Source organism: Zosterops lateralis (genome assembly GCF_965231275.1).
Source record: "Zosterops lateralis genome assembly, chromosome: W".
In the NCBI taxonomy this organism is placed as follows: domain Eukaryota; kingdom Metazoa; phylum Chordata; class Aves; order Passeriformes; family Zosteropidae; genus Zosterops; species Zosterops lateralis.
The window spans coordinates 430,558-457,549 of record NC_139801.1 but is presented as its reverse complement, the minus strand read 5'-3'; the positions used below and the strand labels follow the sequence as shown (position 1 = coordinate 457,549).

Sequence of the window (26,992 nt, the reverse complement as noted above, 5' to 3'; positions counted from 1 at the left end):
CAGCTGAGCCTGAGCTGGAGTAGGACACAAACAGCCTCTCCAAATGGAAAAGGAACAAACCACTAAAAAAACCCAACAAGTAAAAAAAAAAGCCACCAAGTCAAAACCCCAAACAAGTCGAAAACCCAAACCAAGCTCTTTAAATTTCATCTCCCAAGGCAAATCCTTTCATGTCAAGGTCAGTCCCAGGGGTTTTTGGGTTTTTTGTGCTCATTCTCACCCCATAAAGTCCCTGCTAGAGGGATGTTTCCTGCCCAGACAGCGGGGTTTGTCATGGAAAAGCTGATCCACCCGAGAGGAGCAGGGCTCCTGCTGGGAAAACATCCTGGCATGAGCATCCCAGGGGCACGGCTGTGCTCGGTGGTGGCACGAGTGGCACGGACTGACAGTGCCCCAGGTCACCCCACGCACAGCCACCACTCTCTGGTGGCTCTCGCAGGCTCTCACATTAATTAGCTAATTAATTAATTAATTATCTCTCCCTGGTTGGCTGTTTGGGTCAGGCTCCCAGTGCCCATCACGGTGAGAGCACCCCGGGGAGCCCTTTGTTCCGCAGAGGTGAAAAACTGTACCCACAAAAAGAGTTCCCCCTGCGATCAATTCCCTCTAACAACTTTATTGATTAGCTGCAGTAACATCTCCCATTTATTAATTATGAAGAAGATGTTCCAGTGATTCCTTAAAGTTAACTGTTGTGCTTTCCCTCTGCCCTCGGGCCCCAGCCCAGGCAGCACTGCCCAGAGTGGAGTTCCCATCCCTGGAGAGATTTAAAGCTTTGTGGCCCTTGGGGACACGGGTCAGTGCTGGGGGAATTTTGTCTCGATGAACTTGGAGGGTTTTTCCAGCCTTTAGAGACTCTACAATTCCTCTAGGCCCTTCTGGAGCTGGCACCTGGCCATGGATTTGTGTGGGGTGCTTTGTCCCAGATCCTCTGCACAGGGAACAACCAGGATGTCTCCATGGCTTTCCTTGTTTGGAATTACTGACAGCAGAGGTGACAAACGCCAGCGCTGGGACCAGGAGTCCTTTACACACAGGAAAGGGATGTTTGTCCAGGCAATGTGCCCAAATCCAGCCTGGCAAGGGGCTGCTCCCACCTGTGCTCCAGCCTCAGGAACAGGCCACCCCAAAACCCCAGTGTCACCGGGGCTGAGGGGGCTCATAAACCACAGTCACACCGTAAATTAAATGGAGGAGTCAAGCGAGGGCAGGGAAGCCCAGGAGCAAGCTGGAAGCAGGGGTAAGGAAAGAAAAGGAAGGTCAGAAGGAGGGTAATTAAGGAAATGCAGCGAAGAGAAATTATACAAGAGAGGATTAGAAATGTACAATTGGTGGCGGTACCCGGGGCCATAAATCACCCGCAGTGGGAAGGAGATGCTGAAGGAAGCCGAGGGTGATGCTGGGCTGATTATGAGTTTGAAATATGGCACGTTGGCAAAAAATCCACGGCGATTTATCTTCTGTCACCGGCCATCCCGGGAAGGTGGCAGCCATCCCCACACGGCTCTTCTGAGACTCCAACTCCAGAGCTGAATTGATTTCTGAGCCTGCCAGCTGCCTGCCTTCGTCTGAGCGGGTAACAAATAACGCAGGGAGGGAAAAATTGGGAAATTAAAGACATCACAGTCCCAGCAAAACAAATGGATGGAGTGGAGGACAGGGATTTGGATACTCCTGACTCTATTTACACCCTGTAAGCAAAAAGAACCCCAAAGAAGCCTTTAGCGTGGTGTTCTGGATATGTAAAGATTTAATAACTCAGATTTGCAGTCCTACCCACACAGAGTGATTGCCAGCCCAAGAGAAGGGTGAAAAATCTATACTTTTAGCAAATATCTAGATCTAAAAATAAAAGGGGGGATAGAAATCCTAGCAACACGGAGGGGTTAGCTGGGAGGTGAATGAAATCTCTGGATTAAAAGATGAACATGTGCTGTAATTACCAACCAAAGCCCCTCCACGGGCACAGGGCAGGGCTGGGGCTGCCTGGGAGCCGGCCAGGAGGGCCTGGGGAGGGCTGGAGATGCTGCAGCACCGGTGGGAGGCAAAGCAGGAGCCTGAGAAAAGCTCCAGAAGGATCTGCTGGCAGGAAGCATAAACCAAAAATAGGCAGTGGCAGGAATCAAGGCGAGAGTGGGGAAAATGGAGACGGCGATCAATACCTGGAGACCAGGAACACAGAGGATGTGAACAGTTTTTATTCCCGACCTGTGCAACCAGGGGCTGAGCTCAAAACCTGATTTCTCTTAGAGAAATGATAGGCACAGCTCAAAAACGTCTAAAAATGAACCATGCAAATGAGGGCATTGACTGCAAGGTGTCCCTGTGCCTTTAGCACTCCTGAGCTGCTCCCAGAGGCTGGATGGGGGTCCTGACACAGGGAAAGGGAACCCTGGGGCACCTCTGCCCAACGACATGGGCACAGCCCAGTTCTGGGATCAGGGAATGTGCCTCTGTCCCAAGACAGTGACTGGGTCCTGCTGCTGCCCTGGGGGGGCTGGAGGGGGCACAGCCTGTGGGTTGTTTCCCATCCAGAGTGGATGGGGAACATCCATTCTCCAGCTTATCCACAAAATCCGCAGGGAAGAGCTCAGAGCTGGAGATGCATCGTCCCACAGAGAATAATCCCAGCACAGGGCTTGCTCTCACCACCCTCACCGTTAGGAAAACTGCCCCCATTTCCTAAATATATGAACCTGATTGGCCCTTGCACTTCATTTCCCCATGAGAGCCCAGCAGCAGAGCAGCACCTCAGTTTTCCTGCTGCCCCACTTCCACTCTGGCTCTGCCTGGGAGACAAGGAGGTCACAGGGAGTGGCTGGTTTGGGATGGCCACGGTCAGGATGGCACAGCCAGGATTAGAGCCAGGGAGCCCCAGGGTTCAGGGTCCTCCCCATAGCACGGGAGTCCTGCTGGAAAACAGATGGTGAGGAAAACTGATTGGAAGAGGAGATTAATCATAACACCGATAGAAAACCAGATCGAAGGGATCAGGGCGTAGCAGAGGGGCTGAGCCATAATTTGGGGCCTTGTGGGAAATGAGGAGCACAGATGCTTGCCTAAATTTGGGGATTAGGTTTTGTAGCCTAAAGAAGATAATAAATGAAATGATTATGGCATTAAAGTGCTGCTCCCTGTGGACAAGCAGGTTGGGAAGACCCTTGGCATTAAGAGCCAGGGATGAGGGGACAGGTCAGTTTTAGGGTACCCTGTCAAAGGTCATCATCTCCTGACTGCTGAGAGCTGCTTTAGCCCAGGGAAAACTCCTCCTTCAGGAGATCCGTGGAGCATGGCACAAGGATCCTTTGGTCACGATTTTACAGGAGAGTTTAGCAGAAAAGTGCTGGGGTTTTTTGGTTTTCCGGGAGGAGGAGGAGGAGGAGGAGGAGGAAGAGGAGGAGTAGAGGGAAGTGCTTTACGAGGGGAGCCTCTCCTCTCCAAGCACAAATATCTAAAAACTATTAATTTCGGGGCAGCAGCTAGGAAGAAATACATGAAAGGGAAATTGATTTCTATTTAAATGGTATGTTTTCATCACCTTTTTTCAGAGCATGAACATTCATCTCTGAGTACCTGTGCTAATTGATTTCAAATGCAATTCAACACAATCACTGTAGAATAATAAATCTGGGGGCCAGGGAGGGAGAGGAGGGAGATCAGCAGGGCTGGGAGAGGGAGAGCCCACGGACACAGGGAGGTACATCCAGCCTGGAAAAGGTGGGCACAATCCCATCACAGCCGTCATTTGGAGAACACAAAGGGACCTGCTGATCCACAGAAACTCTCGAGGAGAGGGAGATTATGAGGGAGACGGGGCACAAGCCAGGAAAGGAGCTGAGCATCCCAGGGCTGGGAGGGGCTGCTTTGGGTTGGGAGGGACCTTACAGACCTTCCATTAGGACAGGTTGCTCCAAGCCCCATCCTGAACACTTGCAGGGACCAGCACCAGAGGAGCAGGGGGAGACTGGAGGAGCTGGGAGGTTTCCTGCAGTAAAACCTGCAGCTGGAGAGGCAGTGTCACATTCCGTGTCCTGGGAGAGCACTCCGGGAGAAGCAGCTCTGAAAAGCATCCAGCTTTTAGGTGTTTATCCTCAAATAAATAATGGAGCATGATACCCAAAAAGCTGCTGTGGGGAAATGGGCTAATGGAAGCTCTGGGTAAATGCAGGTGAGCTACTCCTGCCTCAGCATGGGGCACTTGTGGCCAGATATTGCAGTGCTACAGCCTGTTGTGGTACTCAGGGCTCGAAAGGATGCTGGAAACTGAGGAGGGGAGAACGGAAAATAGCTGTAAAAATTACCTGCAGCCAAAAATACACCGCACAGCCACAGACTGAAAGAGCCTGACATGTTTAGCTCATCAGGGAAAGAGGGGAAAATGCCCTGCTAGCTGGATATGGGAACTTCTGCAGGAAAAATGGGAATAGCAAGGCACCTTTCACCTGAGGCTGCTCCATAAGGAAAGAGTCCCCAGATTGGAGCCGGGGGAAGCTGTGGGAGACCTTCCTCACTGGCACAGGCACACGCTCCTGGGCACCAGGAGGATTAAGGAGTGAAAGTCCAAGGCCTTGGTAAATGAGCAATCTATGAATTTGGTATGGCACTGCCAGACAAAGCTCAGTAGCAATACTCACACGGAGTTATCCCCATTTACCCTGCCTGGTTTGGCTCCCAGCTCATCCCAGCTATTTCACACATCCCTGGAAGGGAAGGGGATGTATGTGGGCACTGCCCAAACTGGAGATGATGCTGCAAATTCTCTGTTCTTTTTCTCTCTCCACTGCTGGGACAGAGACAGGCATTTTTTGCTGGACTTTTCTGAAGGAGTTTTAATGGATATCATCTTTTTCCAGAAGATGTAACCTTGCCAGGGAGAGGGCTAGAGCTCAAAACCCACCTCCAGAGCACTTGGAGCTCTTCTATTGATGCAGCTGGGACTGTAAGCAAAATAAACCCAGTGAAATAATGGCCAGTGGACAGGCAGAGACCGTGGAAAGGATATTGATTGGAACAGGGTCTCTTTTCTGCACAGCACAGTGAGCTCCGAAGGGCTGAGCTTCAGGTAATTTCTAGCAAATAATGTGTTGTACACTGTTATTTGTGGATCCTGGAAATCAAACTGGAGCATCTGGGGCTCTTGTCTAACAAGTCCCTGTAGCTAGAACCAAGCAGCTGGTGCCTTGAGAGAGGAATAAAAGCAGCAAATCAGAAATAAATTGGAATAAAATAAACCGCAGCACGTTTGACAGGGGTGGGACATGGGGTGCACCCCCAGGCCGCAGCACCTCCCCTGGGTCTGTATTTCCTGCCAGGAAAACCCCCTGGAACCCGAATGGGATGAAGTTTTGCAGGTGCAAGGTGGTCACAGGCAGGGGACAGCCGGGAGCAGCAGCTCCTCCCTGCCATCCCTGCCATGAAAATAGCTGTGTTTATTTACATTTCCTCGAGCTGCCAGCACTTGCTGCTGAAGGGTTTGGGGGCAGAACACATCTGGCCATGGCAGAAGGGTCAGCAGGAGCCCTGCCAGCCCCAGCTCTGAGATACTGCATCTGGCTTTGCTCTGCCTGCCTCCTGCACGGGTAACAAAGAGATTCCAGCAGCGGTTCAGAGGTGGGGAATTTGATAAACTGGCTCATATTTTTAAATGAACAAATGACACTTCATCGTGGCCATGACAGAGGGCTCGGCGCTGCTTTACAGTAATCTATGCCTTCTTTAACACACGGCTGCGATCCTGGCTGCCGGCAGATGAAGGATGGAGGAGCAGGCAAAAGGTTAATAGAGCATTGGGCCTTTTTTAATTGAAAAAATGACTGAGGGACCATGTAGCAGAGCGAGCAGTAATATTATTACAGGCTGTAAGTACTGTTCCAGAGACTTACTGTTCATCTGGGAGCAGAGTAATGAGCGCCGGGCTGCGGCTCCCGCCTCGGCCGGAATGCCGATGGCTGGCCAGCAGGAACCAGCTGCCCTGGGAAAGGCACAGCCTGGCCTAAATGTTTGTCTTCCTTTGCAAACTTGGAGTTTCTGCAGGAAGAAGTGCCCTGGGTGGCTGGCAAAATTGATTCCTGCACACGACGCCTCAGCCGGATCAACGTCGGCATGCGAGGGGCTCCGACTGGGCTGGGATTTTGGGATTTGTGGTTCAGGGCAGAGGCTGCAGGGAGCTGCCCCCTGGTCCAGCCCGTGGGGCACAGGGTGTAAATCAGCATGGCTGCGTTCACCTCAGGGAGTGACAGACCTTTACACCACCATGGATGGAGTCCTGAGTCCTTCCCTGGCACTGCTGGTGCTCCCTGGCACAGCATGGAGCATTCCTGCACTGGGACATTCCTGTGCTGAGCATTCCTGTGCCAGTTCCTGCACTGGGGCATCCCTGTGCTGAGCATTCCTGTGCCAGTTCCTGCACTGGGATATCCCTGTGCTGAACATCCCTGTGCCAATTCCTGCACTGGGATATCCCTGTGCTGAGCATTCCTGTGCCAGTTCCTGCACTGGGATATCCCTGTGCTGAACATCCCTGTGCCAATTCCTGCACTGGGATATCCCTGTGCTGAGCATTCCTGTGCCAGTTCCTGCACTGGGATATCCCTGTGCTGAACATCCCTGTGCCAATTCCTGCACTGGGATATCCCTGTGCTGAGCATTCCTGTGCCAGTTCCTGCACTGGGATATCCCTGTGCTGAACATCCCTGTGCCAATTCCTGCACTGGGATATCCCTGTGCTGAGCATTCCTGTGCCAGTTCCTGCACTGGGATATCCCTGTGCTGAACATCCCTGTGCCAGTTCCTGCACTGGGATATCCCTGTGCTGAGCATTCCTGTGCCAGTTCCTGCACTGGGGCATCCCTGTGCTGAGCATTCCTGTGCCAGTTCTTGCACTGGGATATCCCTGTACCAGTTCCTGCATTGGGACATCCCTGTGCCAGTTCCTTTACTGGGATATCCCTGTGCTCCTGCCAGGGGTGCCCTGTTTGGGATGCACAGCACAGACCCTCTGCTCGTCCCCCACACCCCGGGGAGCTGTGTGAGCCCACAGTGCCATCTGCTCCAGAGGTCAGCAACATGGACAAACGGCACAGGGCAGAGCCCGCAAGGAGAGAGAGGACGAGGGGGAGGAAGATGTCCCGGAGAAGCCGCACACAAGGGGAAATGGCCTTTCAGCCCGCAGCAATGGAGGGAAGCCCATCCTCGGAGGTTTATTCCGGAGCAGGGTCAGTGCCCGGCTCAGCCGAGCGGCGGCGGGGGCCCAGCGGTGCCGACAGGGCTAATTGATGAGGAATTGCCACCGGAGCGCTGTGTCATCCCGAGGAGCTGCACTCGGGGCTGGGGGGAGCAGGGCTGTTAAACAGGCTGTGGCGGCACTTTGGGCCGCCAGGATTTATGCTCCGCGGGAGCAGCTCTATCTGTCATCTGTGAAAAGCCTCATTTACAGAGAGACTCCGTCAGGAAAGGCAATCAGCCTGGAACCTGCTATGCTGGGGATTTATAACTGCCCTGCCGCGGAGAGCTCATCCCTCCCTCCCTCCCTTCCACAGGAGCAGTGACAGGAGCTGTGGGACCTGGCCCTCTCCTAGGAGTGGGTGTTTGCTCCCACAGGGAATTCCCCGGGCCCAGCATCCCCTCAAAGAGCTCCAAGTGTGGAGAGTGAACACGGTGATGGGAACACTGTGGCACAGCTGGGAATGCTTCTCTTAGGAATTCTGTTAGAAATAAGCAGATCTTTGTCCACTGGGCAAAAAGGAATTCTCATGGAAAAAAGCAGGGGGAAAGGGAGGCAGGTTTTGCCTCACCTCTAGGCATGGTGATGCCAGGGGGCTCTGCCTCTGCTGTGCAAGAGGATTTCCAGGCATGGGAAACCACAGAATCCCAGAATGGTTTGATTTGGGAGGGGTGTTATCCAGTGCCACCCCACCCTTCCCTAGCCCAGGCTGCTCCAAGCCTCTCACCACAGCCTGGCATGGAGATCTTTTCCTTCCCGGACCCCTGGGAGCCCCAGCAGGACACAGCACCTGGGAGCAATGGGTGATGGAGGCTGCACATGTTCCTGCACCAGCAGAGCCCACGCTGCTCCAGTCCTGCCATGATGGACCTGAGAATAAAGGCCCTGACTGACGGATGGATGGCTAACATCATCATTTGTGCTGCATTTTCCTCTCCCGCCGAGGATGAGCTCCAGTTACTCCCATCCATCTCATTCTTTCAAGTCATCTTCATTCTGCAATTTCCCCTCACCCCGAAAAGAGTCAAAGATCGATCCATTTCTTTCCAATTTCAGCCGGGGAGAGGCAGAGGATGCCTTTTGCCTCCCCCAGCACGTGCCTGTCCGCGTTCCTCCCCGTGGAGAGCAGGAGCGTGGCTGGCTGGGTATCGATCCCTCCCTGGGAAGTGCTGCAGCCCGTGCCCTGACCTCCTGCTCACCTGCCACAGACAAAGGCACTGGCCTTCGGGTCTCTGCCAGGCAGAAAAGGAGTTTCTCCCCTCAAAAAGGCAAAGGGTCTCCCAGCCAGGATGGCAGCCTGCGAGCTCAGCCACTGCCATTCTGCAGCAGCACAGAAAGGAGCTGGGAATAAATCCTGACAGGAGGAGGGTGAGCCCTGCCCACGTCTGCACTGAGTTGTGTTTGGTCTCAGCTGCTCTATTCACAGCTAGGTGGGACTCTGAGGATGGCAGTGGGGGATGTGGCACTCAGATAAAAAATGGAATTCCCAGCATGAAACACCACAGGCCCACACATCTCTGGCACAGCACGGGCACTGTCCCACTAAATCCACACTAAATCCACACTCCAACACATCCCTGTTGTGCCCCTTGCTGTGCCCGGTAACAAATCTGATTTTAGGTGTCATGCAGCAGGTGTTTAATTATCAGAGACGGGGCTTAATGGCATTTGTGTCCCAGCAGGGAGCAGTTTGGATGCATTTTGGCTCCAGGAGCAGGCAGTGCTGCTTCCCAAACTCCCTCTCTGCTAACAGGTGCTTTTACAAGCATCGTTAAATGAGACGGATTCAAAATAGGCCTGGTTTTCCCACCTGATCAATAGATCTGAAAGGAACGATGCCAAATATCTGGAGTTATTGTGCAGCACTGATGGCTGTCAGGACAACGGGCAGAGCAAAGACAAATACACACCTTTGCCTGGGTTATTACTTTAAGCCCGTTATTATCATTATTATGGGTGATTAAAAATCCCATTAATCAGATGCTAAACAGATTAAGCCCTATGAATTAATTTTCTGGAAATAACTAAGACAAACATTCTGCGCCGAGCTCATTTAATGAAATAGAAGCTGTTTATCTGCAGAATTAGGGCTCGAGCGTAGCTGAGCATCGGCTGGAAAAATCCAGCACGGTGTGGGCACAGGCTGGAGCCAAGGCCGATTTTTTACCCATTCTAAGTAAAAGAATATCTTGCAGTAAGTAATTTATGATACATTACACAAAGAGCTCATTAGCGAGGGCTACCAAATAAAATTACAGTCAGTTAGGAAATAATGCCTTGATTTAGTGTGCGGGGAGAGGAGGCTGAAGGACAGAGGAGCTCTGAGCTCTGCTGGGGCACGGCCCTGTCTGCTCCACTGCCCAGGAGTGCCCAGGGCCTGACACCTCTGGGATGTGATGGCAGCAGCAGCAGGAGGAGGTTTCGAAGTTGTTTTCTTGGTAGCAATTTCATGGCCATGTCAGTTCATTATCATGACTAATTGCTGACACTTTTTTAATGACTGTGTGTCACACAGTTCCACCTGCTGCTGGGTCCAGACAACTTTAGGCCTGTTCAGCAATGGGGACCAAGAAAGATGAGCTGGAAGGAGAAGCCTTAAGGTTGAATTAAGTATGTAAAATATCGAAATATAAGAGATAAATAAAAATAAGATGTCCTCTGGTATGTTAGCAAAACAGGGAGCTAAGCAGAGGATTTTATTCCTGCTTTATGTGCACTACACACAACCTCCAGCCAAAACCCCTGGAAAACCATCTTTTCCTACAAGATGGTTCTTACCGGCTTTGCCATTAATGACAATGATATAGGAAATGAACATTAATTGATTTTTCACCACCACCTTTCCCTGCCACAATTATGGAGTTGCCACTGAGCGCAAAACATTGGAACCAACGGGGTAAAGAGGTTTCACTGAGGTGAAATAAAGATAAGAACCATGCAGCTGTGGCAATGCCCTCATCCTGAAATTATCCAGCTGTTTCTGCTGCTATCCCAGCCCTGGGGTGGTCAACATCCCCATCTCCAGGGCATTGCTCTGGTTCCTTTTCTGTTGAAAGGAGCTTCACAGCCCAGTATCCAACCTCTAAAGCATCACCAGGAACCAGTGGACCTTCCCTTTGCATCCATTTATAGCCTTCCCCAGAAACTGCCCATGGAATTGCTGTTTCTTGTGTCTGTTTTAATAAATGGGTATGTTTGTTATTGCTGTTGAAAGTTCCATGTTTGGCCTTTTAAGTCATTTGATTAGGAAGTAGAGAGAATATTTTAGCAGCAAGAGAAGGCTCTCACAATCAGCACTAGGAGGAATAATCCAATTTTCTTGGCAAAGAAGGGCAAGGGTCCTTCTAGGAGGTCAAAGCTCCCTTAGCACAATTAGAACTTTAATTAATGAAATTGGTTGAGCCTCCACCAGCAGAAGCAGCGCATTTGGGGAGCTCTGGGAGTGGAGACAGCAGCTCCCTAGTGGCTCTCCTGAGCCCACCCTGGGCTCCCAAATGCACCCAGACCCAGGACATTTATTCCAGAGATGCAACTTTGGGGCTCTTGGTTGAACACCAAGAGCCAGATTGGCCTCCCCAGCAGCTCTGCGAGGAGCGGCACGACTCGCGGTGTGTCGTGCTGTTCAGACATGCTGTCTGCAATTAATATTGCATAATGGCCTCCTGATTCCTAAATTATGTATTTCTCCTTCTCAGCATCGTGTGGTTTTTTTTACAGGGTTAATTATTTTCCATCATTCTGCCTTTAGCAACAGTCGTCTTAATTAAGGGGGCCAAGTTCCGCTCTCATTCCTGCCTGGCAGATCCTAATGAAATCAATGGAGCCGTGCGGTGTAAATGGGAGGGACGCCGGCCATCCAGTAAAAATAAAACGTTCCCTCTCTTGTTGATTAATGCATAAAATTAACCCGGGCTTCATCTCCAACTCCTGACTGAGTGAATCACCGCAGAGCCCCCTCTGGGGGTGGTTTTCCACGAGCAGTTCTGACCTTGTGCTCTGTCACCACTGCAGCAGGTGCTGGGTGCCCTGCTCTGATTATGGGTGTGAGAAACACAGGAGAAGTTTGCATCAAGTCACTGCCACCTCTCCCTCCAGTGGCTCCAGACAGGGCTGAGCTGATCCCTGTCCCTGTGCTCCTGCCCAGGGCTCTGCCAGCAGGCAGATGCCCCATGTGCTGTTCCCTTCCCGGGGTCAAACACCTGAGGGAGGCATTTAAACCAGCCCAGAGCCCCATCCCTGGCAGTGCCCCCGGGCTCACTCCCTGCCTCTCCCCCCACACCCTCTCCTGCTGGCACCAAAAGGGCTGATCCCCCGTTATTCCTCCCTGGCTTGCATTTCCTGACAGCCCAACATTAAACCAGGCCCAGGCAGCCATGCAGGGGAGGCTCCAATAAGTGGATCCACATGCAATATTCATGGATGGCTTCAGAATAGTTACAGATCCATCACACTTGGCAGCGGGATGGGGATGGCGTGCTCTCCTAATGCTGGGCTTAAGCACCTTCTTGAACCCGAGCCCTGTGGATGGATGACCGCCTGGAGCCGGGGGTGCCGGCACTGTACCACTGCTGGTCTGTCCCATCTGTCCTGCCAGAGCCCCCTGCCCGCTCCACAGGCCCCCTCCCACCTCAGGGAAGCCCTGCAAAGCCTTGGGGGACCTGGGCCTGTGGGCATCCCTGGCTGCTCCCAGCTGGAGCTCTGGATAAAGCCCCCTCAGCGCAGGGAAAACAAGGGAGCCACTGGAGCTTAATTCCCTCACTCCGGGAAAGGTTTGTTTACCAGCTTCTGGCCAGCACCACGCTGCAGCTCCAAACCTGATCTCATCCCCCAGGATTAATTTTTACACAATCATTCCGCAGTCTATGATAATCACTCCATAAAAAAAAATGAAGAGATTTGGGATTTTTTCCCAGCGTGGAGGATTAGGTCTAAAGACGAGTAATCTGCAGGAAGCTCCGCTGCATGCACACCACTAATCGCTCCCTACCCTTCCCAGCTTTAGCTCTTTCATTAGGATTTTGCACAGTGGGGCTGCCTGTCCTTGCTGAGCTCAGCTGACACAGGCAGGCAGACACATCCCAAGGGATGCCAGTCCATGGGGAGCAGCAGCAGCAGCCTGGGTGAGTGGCAGTGCCATGAATCCCTGTGGTGCCATGAATCCTGCAGTGCCATGAATCCCTGTGGTGCCATGAATCCTGCAGTGCCATGAATCCCTGTGGTGCCATGAATCCCTGCAGTGCCATGAATCCATGTGGGGCCGTGCATCCCTGCAGTGCCATGAATCCATGTGGGGCCGTGCATCCCTGCAGTGCCATGAATCCATGTGGGGCCGTGCATCCCTGCAGTGCTGGGGACACAGCACCACCTCTTTCTCCACTACAAACAGGAGCCTCTGGAATAGGCTCCCCACTCTGGGATGTCTCTGGTTTCCTTGGGAAGGAGGTGAAGCGATAGGCATGGGAGACATGAATGCAGCATAACAAACCAGGTGTGGGATGGTTTTAAAATGTAATGAACTATTAAAAGAAATGATGAGCTTAAATCCTGAAGCCTTCAGTAAGTTCCTGGTGGTTTAACTAGGTGAAGAGTGAACTTACCTGTTCCAGGGGCAGCTGTCTCTGTGTTCTCCTGGGCCCCCAGGAACCTCCTTCAGCTGCCAGCCTTGCCAAGCCTGGCTTAACTCACCGTGGTCCTGCACCAAGGGCAGCAGGGAGTGGAGGAGGCAGCAACACACATCCCAAGCCCTCCTCATGGGCACACCAGGGTTATTCCCATTGTTTCCCACTGAGGCTTGGGACTGAACTCCCAAAGATTCCTGACGGGATGTGACCCCATGCCTGAGGCTCAGCGGGCTCCTGGCACTGCCAGAAGGGTGAGAGCTCACAGGCTGAGAGAAAGCACTGCACGTTTTAGAGTCAGGTGGAGAGATGCTCCCGTTGTGCCCAGCAAGCATTTTTCCAAATATAATTAAAATAAGTACATCTCTGGGACGGCTCTGACCACTGGGATAAGGATGCAACGCCAGGTTTTTTAAAACAAAATAACGTAAGCACTTAGAAAAGGACTCGAGCAGACTTTGGGTACTTATGTTCAAAATAATTGTCCCAGGAAACCCGATTCAGCAGCCACCCAGGCTGAAAGCACTTAGGCACACGCGGGCAGGCGTTCAACAAAGCATTTAGTGACCCCGGCGCTGCATCAGCAGGAACGCGGGGCTCCGGGCAGGGAGTGACTCAGGGAAACGCGGGGCTCGGGCGGACCAGGGCACACCCGGGGTTCACCTGGGTTCTACCTGGATCCTGCCAGGGCCCCACCACGGTCAGACCTGGTTGTATTTGTCCTACTGGGATCCCACCTGGCTCCAGCCTGAATCCTGCCCAGCCCTCCCTGGTCCCACTGTGGTCCCGGCAGTGTCCCCGCTGTGTCCCCTGTTTGCCGCTGGCTCCTGCCTCTGTGGCTGCTCCCGCTGCCTTAAGGGCCGGGATGTGAGGGTTCCTGAGCCCAGCAGGGTGTCCCAGGAGCCGCAGGAGCTCGCTGCTCACACCCTTCCCCCGGGAATACCTTTGCAGCCCAGGCTGAGCTGCTGTAATCCAGCTAAACGCAGCCGAGGCGGGGGGATGCTGGGGTGGTAATAAATTCATGGATCTTCACAGCCCAGCAGGCTGACAAGCACCTGGTTTTAAAGAGACTTTAAAACCACTCGGAGTGCTGTGAGGCAGACCGAGAACCCCTTATGCTTGGAGACCCCAAACACCAGCTTCAAAGGAGGGAGGGAAATTGCAAAGATAGCCTGGAAAAAAGTGGATTTCAGTGGGGGCAAACCTTCAAAGCACAAGTTTCCTGCACTCTTATAAAGACCGTGTGCCTTTTGCATGAATAAATGAAAAAGTGGGAGCATTTTCTAAAAGTGCACACCTAACCTGACAGGTGGTTGGTTCCTCTGCTGGGCTGTAAAGCAATCGATGCTCCTGGCTCCTTTCATGTGGTGCAGCTGTGCTTCTCCTCGATGGGACCCCACCCTCTGCAGTGCCAGCCCTGCTGCCCCACGGCTCTGCCCCAGGACAGGGTGTCTGTGGGTGCCCCGAGAGCAGGTCTGTCCCACTGCCCAGCTGAGAGGTCTCACACAGAGCCTCAGATCTCAGCTAACCAGGTTTCCTGCCGCTGCTGGATTTTCCTGACTTTAGAGCCGCTGTTTCTCACCAGCTGAGGGCTCAGCGTACCCGGGGCTATCCCGGGGCTGGTGAGAAGCTGCTGGCAGCCCTTCCAAGGTGCCCCTTTGTCCTGCAGGCAGCTTGCAGAGCACCCTGTGAGCAGTGAGAGCACGGGCTCCCAGCCCAGCGGCTCCTCTGGAGCTGCCCACCGCCCCGAGCTGCCTAATTGAGGCGGGAGCGGTACCTAGGCCTCCCCGCTCCTGCCGCAGCCTCCGGCGAGCCGAGCTCTGTGTCAATTACAGGAAAATCAATGAAGAGACTGTTCAGGACTCCTTTTCACCATTCAGCACGGATGATATCCTTCACTTTCTAGCACTGATTCATTTACTTTCGGCCTCTCCAGGGGCTCCTGACATATTGCTATCTCTGAAGAATCTGAAGCAAGAACTGCCTTTGTTTCCACTGCAACTTGTTGGTGGGGCTGGGGCTCACTGAGGGTCAGGGGAGAGGCTGCAGCACACGGCAGGGGTTAAACATTTTCTCACCAAAACACCTTCCCAAGGTCCTCACAAATCTCTTTTGCATGGGGAAAATGGGTCCAGACACAGGACCAGAGTGGCATCAATGTCCTTGCTCCAGCTCCAGGCTGCTCCAGGTGAGCTGTCCCCAAAAGCAGTGACACAAAGCAGGAGTGCTGCTTCTCTTGTTGGACAGGGCTCGGAGCAACCTGCTCCAGTGGAAAGTGTCCGTGGCAGGGGCTTGGAACTGAAGGGTCTTTCCCAGTCCAGCAGCTGCAAACTCTCCTGCAAGAGAAAAGCCAGGAGAGTGGTGAGGACTGTGATAACCAGGGCTGCACAGGCTCACCCTGAGGTTTATTCCCACCCCCAGGAATCAAGGTCAGAAATTAGGGGAGACAATATTAAATATTACAGAACTGGTTTCTAAAATATTTAAAGCAAAAATCTGTAGTTGATTTATCCTGGGAAGCCTAGGATTTCCCTGGGGACACCATGCCCTGGGTGGACAATCAGGGACACCAGGAGACAGTCACATAAAACGCCTCTGTCCTGTATCAAATGTCCTGTATCAAACCCCTGCTGTTTCCTGCATTCCCAGCCTCTTCTCTCACTCCACCAAAGCCACAGACATCCCACAGCAGCCAGATTTAGACCTCAGGCCGTTCTCTGGCCCAACTCCCACTGCAGGCTGAAGAACCACAGTGATGCAAACCCCAACCCTGCGAGCTCCTCATGTTCCTGCTCTTCAAAGAGAGCTCCGTGCGTGGAGAGCGGGTAGGAAATAGCCCAGAGCAAGGACGGGGCTACAAAGACAGGATCTATTATTTATGAGGCACTTCAGTGAACTCGGGGCTTGGAGGCAGAGTGGGCTGGGGGGAGCTTTGTGAGGGGAAAAATGGAGTTTGAAGGAACACTGAGAGTGATGCAGCACACAGGGGTCGTGCTCATAAGAGACATCCCTGGGAGTGCAGAGGGCTCTCTTGGAGCTCACATGGGATTTGCTCTGTGGTTTAGGGGGCAGTTTAATGACCCGTGCTCCAAACACCAGGCTTTTAAAGAGCAAGGAGTCTTCTGAGCCAGCACAGGATCTGTGCTGGGCAGCACAGGCTCCCACAGCTCCATACATGCCACTCATGATCTACAGTGTCACAGGGAAATGGGAGCTGGGGATGCCGTGCACCCACCCAGACAAGGGTCCTCCAGCAGAGGCACAGGGTCCCAAAAAGAAGCACAGGGTCCCCAGAAGAAGCACAGGGTCCCCAACAGAGGCACAGGGTCCCCAGCAGAGGCACAGGGTCCCCAGAAGAAGCACAGGGTCCCCAGCAGAGGGACAGGGTCCCCAGCAGAAGCACAGGGTCCCCAGAAGAAGCACAGGGTCCCCAGAAGAAGCACAGGGTCCCCAACAGAGGCATAGGGTCCCCAGCAGCCTGAGCTCCCCATGGCTGAGCCACGCTCAGCCCTGATCAATATCTGGGGGCTCTGTGGGGTCCCTGCAGCCCCAAGTTCCAGGGGAGTCCCTGTGGCTGCCAGGCTGGGCCACACCAGGCTTTTGGGGGGGTCACTTGGTCACCCCAAGGCAGTGGGAAGGGTGGCCTGGGCACCTGAGGGTTGCTGGGGGAACACTGGGGGTGTCAGGGTGGGCACACTGGGAACTGCTGTGGAGGAGACCCCGGGGCTGCTGGGGGGCACTGGGGCTTTTGGGGGCACACTGGGGACGTTGAGGGCACACCTGGCGTTGTCGGTGGGCCCGGGGGTGGCCCAGGGGTTTAACGGAGGCTCTCTAGGCCTGCCGGGAGGGAAACATGGGGGCGTGGGGGGTCCCCGGGGCGCTGGGCCGTGCCGCGGGAGCGGGGGGGCCGTGCGGGGCCGTGCGGGCGCTCCCGGCTGCCATTTCACCGCCCCGTCCCTCCATTTTCCTGCCAGCGCACCCAGGAGCCGGCCCGGCCCGGCCCCGGCCCCGGCCCCGGCCCCGCCGCCGCCCCCGATGTAGCGGCGCCACCCGCCCAGCCGCGGGGCCGCCTCCGGCATGCGGAGCTGCAAGATGGTGCGGGTGGCCAGCGTGCTGGGGCTCGTCATGCTCAGCGTGGCGCTGCTCATCCTCTCCCTCATCAGCTACGTCTCGCTCAAGAAGGACAACATCTTCGGGGCGCCCCGCGCCGCCGGCGCCGCCGGGCCCCGCATGTACATGTTCCACGCGGGGTTCAGGTGAGCAGCGGCCCCATGGCGGCCCCGGGCCCGGCCCCGCAGCGAGGGGAGCCGGGGAGAGGGGAGGGGGCACCGGGGAGAGGGGCACCGGGGAGAGGGGAGGGGGCACCGAGGAGACGGGATGGGGCACCGGGGAGAGGGGAGGGGGCACCGAGGAGCCGGGATGGGGCACCGGGGAGAGGGGAGGGGGCACCGAGGAGCCGGGATGGGGCACCGGGGAGAGGGGATGGGGCACCGGGGAGCGGAGATGGGGCACCGGGGAGAGGGGAGGGGGCGCCGGGGAGAGGGGAGGGGGCACAGGGCAGCGAGGAGCACTGGGGAGAGGGGATGGGGCACCGGGGAGAGGGGATGGGGCACCGGCACGGCCGCGGCCCCGCCGGGCGCTCTCCGTGGTGCTGATGGCGGCGGCCGCGGGGAGGGCCGGGCACGGCCAGTGAGGGGCCGCGGGTCGGTGTATATGGGGTGTGTGGTGTGTGGGGTTTGTGGTTTGTGTGTGGGGTGTGTGCCTGCGTGGGTGTCCTCATGCGTGCTGTATGGATGTCTCCATGTGTCTCCATGTGTGCGCGTGGGTGTCTCCATGTGTCTCCATGTGTGGGGTGGGTGGGTATCTCCATGTGTCTCCATGTGTGGGGTGGGTGGGTATCTCCATGTGTCTCCATGTGTGTCTGTGGGTATCTCCATGTATGTACGTGGCTGTTTCTGTGTCTCCACGTGTCCCCATGTGTGTATGTCCATGCCTCCACGTATGTGGCTGTTTCTGTCTCCATGTGTGTGTGTGTCTCCATGTGTCTCCATGGATGTATGTGGCTGTTCCTGTGTCTCCACGTGTCCCCATGTCTGTGCATGTGTGTATGTGGATGCCTCCACGTATGTGGCTGTCTCTGTCTCTATATGTATCCCTGTGTGTGTGTCTCCATGTGTCTCCATGGATGTACATGGCACTTTCCGTGTCTCCCTGTGTGTGGGTGGGTGGGTACGTGGAGAATGTCTCCATGTGTGTGTGGGTGTGTATCCATGTGTGCAGGTGCAGACATGGGTGTCTCCATGGATGTTCGTGGCTGTCTCTGTGTCTCCAGGTGTCTCCCTGTGTGTGTGTGTGTGTGCCTCCACGTCTGCGTGTGGGTGTCTCCACGTGTCTCCATGTGTGTGCATGTTTCAGTGTCTGTGCCCATCTCCAGGTCTCAGTTTGCCCTGAAGTTCCTGGACCCCTCGTTCGTCCCCATCACCAACTCCCTGGGCCAAGAGCTGCAGGACAAGCCCTCCAAGTGGGTCTTCAACCGGAGCGCCTTCGCCCACCAGAGGTGAGCAGGCCCCTGGGCAGGGCCCGGGCTGTCCCCCTTCCCAGGGGCAGGTCAGGGAATGCAGCCTCTGCTGAGTGCTCTGAGCCCCCAGGATTTGCCAGCAGAGAGAGACTAAGGCTGAACCAGAGCTTTTCCCCAGACACTTGCAGCTGTCCTGAAAGACTTGATTATTTCAGAGCAGGACACCGGGCTGCAGCACACATTACTGTACTAGAACCTGACCCAGTTTCCTGGTGTGCAAGTGGAATTGTCACTACTCCGGGATAAATAGCTGTGGTTTAAGGCTGGAAACACTCTGGGCTGTAACAGCCGTGAAAGGCTGTGTTCTGGAGGCCAAACACACACAGAGAAACTTCCCAGCTGCTGGCAGTTCTGAGCAAGTGCAGTGCTGCTCCTGCCTCCAGCTCTGCTCCAGCTGCGGGGGCAGGCACAGAGCTTTGTACTCTATACATACATCTATTTGCTGATTACATGTATTAAACATTTCTATAAAAGAAAGTAAAACCATGTAGCCATTTAAGACAGCTCCTGCCCTCTTGGACTGTTATTTAGTCCTGCCAAATGCCTGCTGGTTTAGGGCCTGCCTCGTGGCTCTGCTCATGTCCCACCTGGGGAGCAGGAATCTGGCTCTGTGGCCAGGCAGGATGGGGCTGCTGCACCTCGCAGTGCACGGTTTGGCCTTTTCTCCTCCCTTCAGGCCACGGTCCAAGGACAGCAGGACGAGTAATTCCCTTCCAGTGCTGCCACACACTGCCCTCAGGAGCTGTGGGCTACAGAGGAGGTGGCACTTTGTCCCATCTTTTCCCCAGGACCTCCCAGGCTGTGTGACAGTGGCCACCCTCAGTGTTGCTCCCTCCCTGGCACCAGCAGCTCCATAAGCCTGTGCCTGTGCTACCCCTCTGATGATTTTAGCTGATGCCTCAGGAGCTGCCTTTGCACTTGTCCGTCAGCCAGAACCCATAATTAGGGCACCCAGTGGGACTCCATTAATGCTCAGACATTGGAGGATGTGAGCTGGAGGAACGGTTGTTTGTTTTCCATAAACATAAGCAAATAAACTCCTATTCAGTTTCTAATTTTATGCCCTGCAAGGGAAATTCCCAAGCAGGCTTGGTTTTGTTTGCTTTGTAAGTATCCCTAATAACCCTTTTAAAACTGCTGCTGTGCTTGCCTAAATATGAATTAAGGAACTATATTTGCATAGATGGAGACAGCCACTGCCGCTTGGTTTTGTGATTGGGAGCTTGTTAATGAAAACATAAATATATATATAAATTGTCTGCCGTTAATTCAATTGGATATCCTGTGTTTGCTTTAAGTGCCTTGTGGCTGCACCAGGAATGAAAGGCACACAGAGCCTGGGCAGAAAGCTGGGTGACTGTGGAGTGTAATGGGAGCTGCACCCTGGTCCCAAGCAGCCAATCCCATATTTTAATCCTGACACTATCCCAAGGGGCACAGGCACAGCCTGTAAAACCAAGTGGAGCCCTAGGTGAGGAGCCAGCTCCCTCATTCCCATCTATTTACCTTCATTTAAAAGCCATTGCAGCATGTTGCTCAGGAAACTACTTCAGTGCACTTAAAAATAAAAGGAAAAATATAAGTCTAGGTGGAAAACAAATCCACTGCAAAAAAAGGGGAAATACAACTCCATGTTTTCTGTTGTTTTGCTCTTGTTTTAGGCAAGAAATCCTTCAGCATGTCGACGTGATCAAAAACTTTTCCCTGGTCAAGAGCAGCGTTCGGATTGGGCAGCTGATGCACTACGACTACTCCAGCCATAAGTACGTTTTCTCCATCAGCAATAACTTCAAGTCTCTGCTTCCTGACGTGTCTCCCATCCTGAACAAGCATTACAACATCTGTGCAGTGGTTGGCAACAGCGGGATCCTGACCGGGAGCCAGTGCGGGCAGGAAATCGATAAATCGGATTTTGTCTTTCGGTGCAATTTTGCTCCAACTGAGGCTTTCCAGAAAGATGTTGGAAGGAAAACCAACCTTACCACCTTTAACCCCAGCATCCTGGAGAAGTATTACAACAACCTCCTGACCATTCAGGATCGCAACAACTTCTTTTTGAGTTTGAAAAAGCTCGATGGGGCCATTCTTTGGATCCCCGCTTTTTTCTTCCACACGTCGGCGACGGTCACGAGAACACTGGTTGACTTCTTTGTGGAGCACAGAGGGCAGCTGAAGGTCCAGCTGGCTTGGCCAGGGAATATCATGCAGCACGTTAACAGGTGGGTGGGCCTGCCTTGCATTTAATCTATACAAATACATCTCTTTCTACAAATATCTCTCTTAACTGATTTTTTCCCCTCATGCCTGATGTGGGAGGCAGTGTGGCAAGTCAGGACCGCTCGTTTTCAGAGCCACTGAAGTTTTGTGTCTGCTTTAGAACCAGAGTTTAGGTTGCCTTTTTTAGTTATTTCTGTGCAAATGGATTCTGACTCACCTTCCTGTCTTGCCAGGTACTGGAGGAACAAGCACCTGTCTCCGAAGAGGCTGAGCACAGGAATCCTCATGTACACCCTGGCCTCGGCCATCTGTGACGAGATCCACCTGTACGGATTCTGGCCCTTCGCCTTCGACCCCAACACGCGGGAGGACCTGCCCTACCACTACTACGACAAGAAGGGAACCAAGTTCACCACCAAGTGGCAGGAGTCCCACCAGCTGCCTGCAGAGTTCCAGCTGCTCTACAGGATGCACGGTGAAGGACTGGCCAAACTCACCTTGTCGCATTGTGCCTAAGAACCTAAATCTTGAAGTGCCAAACCATTGTCTAAAAAAGTGCCCAAAACCAAATTAAACATTCTGCAGATAAGAATTCTAAAAAGGAAACAAACCCACCCTAAAATCTTTTCCATAATTTAAAGATGCTTTTTAGCTGCTGCTCATCCAAGGGTTTTCAGCGTATTTAGCGGTGCAGAAGCTTTTATCCCATTCTGTGGATGCGATTTGTGCAGCTGCAAAGTTGAAACATTTTGCATTTCTAGATAAGCCACTCCGTATGTTTTAATATCTGTTGGTATTTTAGCCTTCTACCGAAGGCCCTAAATCTCTTCACTTTATTGTTCCTTCCCATTAGAGCTAGAAATGCTACTTTTAAAAGGTTTTGCTTCTTTTGTATCTGTTGCTCTCAATAGCTCAGCGTTGCCGTGGCCGGCGGAGGAAGCCGCTCGGAATTTCCAGCGCGTCGTCACACGCCAGCTCCTCAGTGTGGATCCTGAGTTCCACCGCTTGGGTATTTTCCTATTTACTGAATTTTACATTTTTTAAAGAATTACAAGAAGAAGGTCACAAAGTGGCTCGTACCTTAGCTAGGTGTTTGTATCACTCTTGGAATACTTCGGTGTTTTAATTCCATTCGGGACAGATCCTAGTCCAGACTAGACAAGTTCTAAGCATGTTCATTCCCATCCATCTGATACCATTCTGTCATTGGATTTCCAAGTTAAACCAACACAATAAATGGAATGAGGCTTCTCTGGAGACATACTGGGTGAGAAAAGTCCCAAACCCTGTCCCTCTGCTGGGGCAGGGACTGGCAGGGTGGGCAAAAATGGAAGCTGGTGCTGGGATTTTTAAAACCGGTTTTTGTAGGGAAGTGAGCAGAGCTGGAGTGCAGGGAAGTGGAAATGCCATAACCAAATTTCCCCCATTTCTGTCTCTAACTCACCAGTCAGACAGCTGGAGTAGTGTCCCCAGTTTCCTGTCACCAACAGCACTCCGAGGCAGACAGGGCAGACGCTTCCTTGGCACCACGGGAAATCCAACTGTCTGGGGACAAGACAAACAATAGAGTCACCTACAGTTGGGAAGTGTTGGCCATTATTTCTCAGGATGAAGGAGCCTGGGAAATAACTGGGTTTCTGATGAGCGTGCTGGCAAGTATTTAACCATTTTTTACTGTTCTGAGTGAGAACTGACCCCACAATGAAAGAAGATGCAAAATCCAATATTTAAAATGGCACATTAACTTTTCTCAGCTTCTTTACCTGCAATCAGACAAAGGAGATGAGGAAGCACAACAGCCAACCTGAGCAGCCCAGGTGTGTCCTGGTGCTCACTGTGGCACCACAAGCTCTGCAGGGACCCTTCTCCACATGCAGGAGCACACAGATTGTTTAGCCCCAAACTAGAAATTGCACAGGGAAGGAAGAGCTCTGCACTGGTCATTAATGAAGTGCAGGAATTAATAGTTTCTGATATTGTTTCCTGTACAGCAGCCATGCTCATCACTGGGTAAAGCAGTGCCCAGCAATTCTAATCCTAATAGTGATGAGCCCACTGGGGCAGAAGGGTCACCCCAAACTCCAGTGACCCTTGTTGGATCCTCTCAATGCCAGATATTTTTATCAAGAGGCATTTTTCCAGTTTCCTGTAAGGACCCATCATTTCTCATCAGCAAATTAAAGAAATGAGACCTATTATCATTATATTGGCATGAAAGCAAGGAGACAGGGAGCAGTGTGCTCCATACAGTTTCTGGAACCTCCCATGGTCCTGAAGAGGGTCAGAACCCCCTGCCAGTCCTGGGCACAGCCCTGGCGTCACCACCAGAACTTTTGCCAAGGCACAAAGAGGCACCAAATGCAGAGGAGGAAGCACAAAACCGACTGCAAGTATTTGGAAGCAGGAATACAGAAAACTTATTGACAGAGCGCCATATTACATCATTGATTTTTAAGCAAAACTCCCCATCGATGCTCCAGACCCACATTGAACATTTCAGAATCATTGATTTTAATGGGGAGTTCTGCCCCACGATCGATGGCACAGCACAGCCCAAAGTAAATTGCTTCTTAGTATCAATATTTTTTTTTTTTTTTTGCCCAAGCTGGTGCAGGGTGGAAAACCGTCTCAAAGTGCAAAGTGCACAAAGCTTTTGTTTTGCCAGGTGGGGTCTGAGGGAGAGGTGAGGATGGCAGGGGATGGAGCAGACAGTGGCTGAGGAGGAGAGGCTCTTTGAGGGCTGCAGAAATGGCTTTGCACTAATAAGCAAGTATCTTAATTATTTATTTAATTGTTATTTACAAGGTGCTGGGGGCTGCCCTCCCTGCTCAGGACAGCCAGTGGTCCCTGCATTACCTCAGCTGGGCTCTTCCTTCCCTCCCTTTGGCCCCAAACCTTCCTGCATGAATTCCTGATGGTTCAGGGAGAACTCTCCTTCCCATGACTGAATGTCTAAACAAACAGAGCTAAGGCAGCATGATCAATACCTGTAAGTACAAACCATCTGAGGTCCCAAAATCCAGAGAAGTCCTCCTGAGCAGCTCCCTCCACTGGGAGCCCCTGCTCAGCCCTGGGCTGCCAGGACAGTGTCCAGTGGCAGCCACATCCCACTCCAGCCCCTCTGCCAACAGGATGGGTGCCAAGGTGCTGGGGCTGTACATAGGACTGGGAATACATCTTTCCTCTCCTCTTTTATACATCCTGGGTCTGTATTTTTGTTGCTTGCATCTTCTCAATGAATGGTAGCAAGGCACGTGAAAACAGGCATTTGGCTACCAGGTTTACTTGTGGACTAAGCCAAAAAAAGCAAAGTGTGAAACAGAATTAACTGTGAATGGAGGCTGCAAAAACAGGGCAAATAGGAAAAAGCAGGTTTTCTGTAAATGAATGTGTATTTATTTCAATGGTTCTACAGTTCCATGCCTGATGGAGTTGTTTTCGATAAAAAAAGAGAAATGCTAAAAAAAAAAAAAAGAAAAAAAAAAAAAAAGAAAAAAATGCCATAATTGTAATAAAGGTTTCAATATTAAGGGCCATGCTAAAAGCACTGTTTATTTTCCAATGGCTGATGTTCCTAAAGGGCCAGGGCACCTCTCAGGTGAGCGGTGGGAAGGACGTGCTGCACATGGAGCTGCTCCAGCCTCGGCCCCACAGAGAGCCTCAGGACTGGGGCTGGTTTAGGACACGGGCTGTGTGTGTCCCCAGCAGGGGCTGGAGCCTGGCTGCACAGCACGCCGTGCCCTGGCTCCCTCCTCACCCTGCCACGTCCTCGTCGTGAGCATCGGGGAGCCCTCAGTGTGAGCCCGTGGTGTGACGTGCCTGCAGCATTGCCTCATGTGCCATAACCCCCTATTGAATGCATTGTTTTTAAATAAAATGGTTTCTTGTGCATTTGGGAGTCTGTAAAACTGCGCTGCCTCCGCTTCTTCCTTATGGTTATTTCCCGAACTGCTGGGGGCCACTGACAGGTTTTACTGGAAAACTCCACCAGAGGAGTTGCCAAAGGTGTTGCTTAATGCTCCCTATATTTCATTATGGAGTGCAACAAGCCTGGTGTGACGGATCAAATTCTGCACTCGGGTGGAATACGTGGAGATAAAAAGTGTGGGAATGTGGGCGCTGATTGGCTCATTACGGTGAATTACATCCCCAGGAACCTCTTACAGCCCACTGCTGGTACTTGTTCCAGGTGCTCGCTGCTTGCTCCAGCACTGCAGAGTGTCCCCAGTGGCTCCTGGCAGGAATTCTGCTGTGCTTTTAGGAGTTCACATGAACTCCCAGCACAGGCACAGGAGCAGCGCCACGCCAGTCTGTGCCATCTGTGTGCCTCCCACCCTAATACCCACCACAGCTCATGGATTTATCCTTGAGACCATCTTGGCAGAGAGACAGGGATTTGTAGTCCTATAAACCAACTTGGGGATGGGGATGGGATAGGAAAAATCCTTTTCTTCCTCTCCCATTGGTAAATGTGAGGAAGGCTCTGCTGGCCACTGGTGCTGGGGCTGGAGGGTGCCAGTGGCCAGTGTGGATTGAAGTCCCAGCCCCATGTGCCTCCATCCCTGGGAAGGTGTCCTGAGGGGCTGGAGCTGCTCCCTCTGCAGAGAACGGGCTTGTGACAGCAGTTTCAAAATGCCAAACATAACACTTGCAAGGTTTGTATAAAAGCAGGTGAAAATGACACCTGCAGGCCCTGCCAGCTGGTGACAGCTGCTCTAGAGGAGAACTCCCTGTGCCTGTGCTGTGCCCTGCACTGAGGTGTCACCCTGGAGTCACCCTTTCCTGCGTGGTTTGGGCGCCAGTGCTGCTGGACACTACAGAGACAAACCCCAGAGAACAAAAGAGGAGAGGAATTAAATTCCATATTCCCAGGGAAGCCCCAGCCCAAAGCAGAAGGATGCTGGGCAGAAGGAAGCTCAGCCAGGCCAGGGTTTGTCCCACCCTGCCATCCCTGGACACCCCACTGCTCCCTCTTTGGGGGGGAAACAAGGACACCTGGCTGTGGCACGGGGAGCCCCGGCTGCAGGCAGAGAGGAGAAGGAAAGCTAACAAAGAAACTCCCTCCTCCCTCCCTCCCTCCCCCAAGAGCAGAGGGAAAGCCTCTAGCAAAGGCAGCCATGCAGGCAGGGAAGGCTGTCCCGCTGGGCAGCCGAAGCTCGCTGGGCTGGAAGCAGCAGCAGCCGCCACCCGGCTCCCGGCACTGCCCCCCGTGCCCAGCCCGGGTGACAAAGGACCCTCCTGCCTCTGGGGACAGGCACAGCCCCCTCGGGAGGGACCCTCCGCTCTGGGTACAACCACACCACGCGTGGATATTTACACCTTGATCCCCTGGAAGAGTTTGACACGAATTTGGAAAGACACCAGAACTGGGCACTACAGTATGTCACAAAACATCCTCAGGGGACGCAGCCGGCAGGTGCAGGTTTGGAGAGAAAAAGTCAAAGGCCTGATGGATTTTTTGGAGAAGGCAAGGCAAAAAAGAGGAAAAGAGAGGAAAAGAGAGGAGACAGACACCAGCACATCTGCGGCACCAGATCCCCATCAGGATCTGCCCACCCGCTGCCCACAGAGGCAGCTCCATCTCCGGGGGGCTGCACTCGCCTCTTTCTTCCCCAAATCAACTGCAACTTTTGCCTTCCTTTGGGAAGGACAAAAAGATTTCACGCATAAGTTGCCCCGAACAAAGGCACCTCACGCCAGGGCTTTCTTTTCTGTCTCCCTTTCTTTTTTCCTTCTTCAGCACAAGCTGGCAGCGGGAGGAGTAGCTGGGGTGGGGGGACTCCACTCCAAACCCGCCTGATTAGTGCCGAAAACAGCTCAGAAAACACACACTGTGAGCTCCAGAGACACTGAGATTGCAGCCTGGAGAGAAAGGGACCGTTATCCTTTGGGATCCAGTCTGCAGGGAAACTGGGTGCTGTCACACACAGCCTGTTCACAAGGAGATACCAGGTGCTCTGGAGAGTGGCCTGCTGATGGAGAGCCAAAAAAAAGTGGCATTTCTCCCCATTTCTAAGTTACTCTTTTAGTAACTGGAAGAACCCAGTGGAGGTGGGACTTTCACAATCCACCCCGGGTGGCTCACGGCCATCACACCGAATTAATGAGCCCCAATTCAGCCGCGTTTAAGGTAATTAATAACTAATAACCAGTAGCCAACAGCACATATCGGCGCTGTACCTTGGTGTGCAGCAGCCAACAGCACGGGCCGGCTGTGGGAGACACAGCGGGGCCCCGGGAGCAGCCGGCTGAGGGACCGGGGCTTGCGGAGCCGCCTGCCGGGAGGAGAGCCGAGCGGCCCCGCTCTACGGGCACGGCGGAGCCCCGGCCGCTGCCGGGAGCGATTCCGGGCCGGTT

At 53.2% G+C, this 26,992-nt stretch overlaps 1 protein-coding gene across 1 annotated transcript; it reads left to right on the top strand.

Moving 5' to 3' along the window:
* Nucleotides 1-16,917: 16,917 nt before the first annotated feature.
* On the top strand, nt 16,918-22,086 carry LOC310922208 (alpha-N-acetylneuraminate alpha-2,8-sialyltransferase ST8SIA3; the record flags this gene model as incomplete). The annotated part of the gene is made up of 4 exons (XM_083882646.1): nt 16,918-17,096; nt 18,275-18,397; nt 20,080-20,637; nt 20,869-22,086. 4 exons carry the CDS (start codon nt 16,918-16,920, stop codon nt 21,149-21,151), a joined length of 1,143 nt encoding a protein of 380 aa, XP_083738772.1. The 3' UTR covers nt 21,152-22,086.
* Between the last annotated feature and the right edge of the window lie 4,906 nt (nt 22,087-26,992).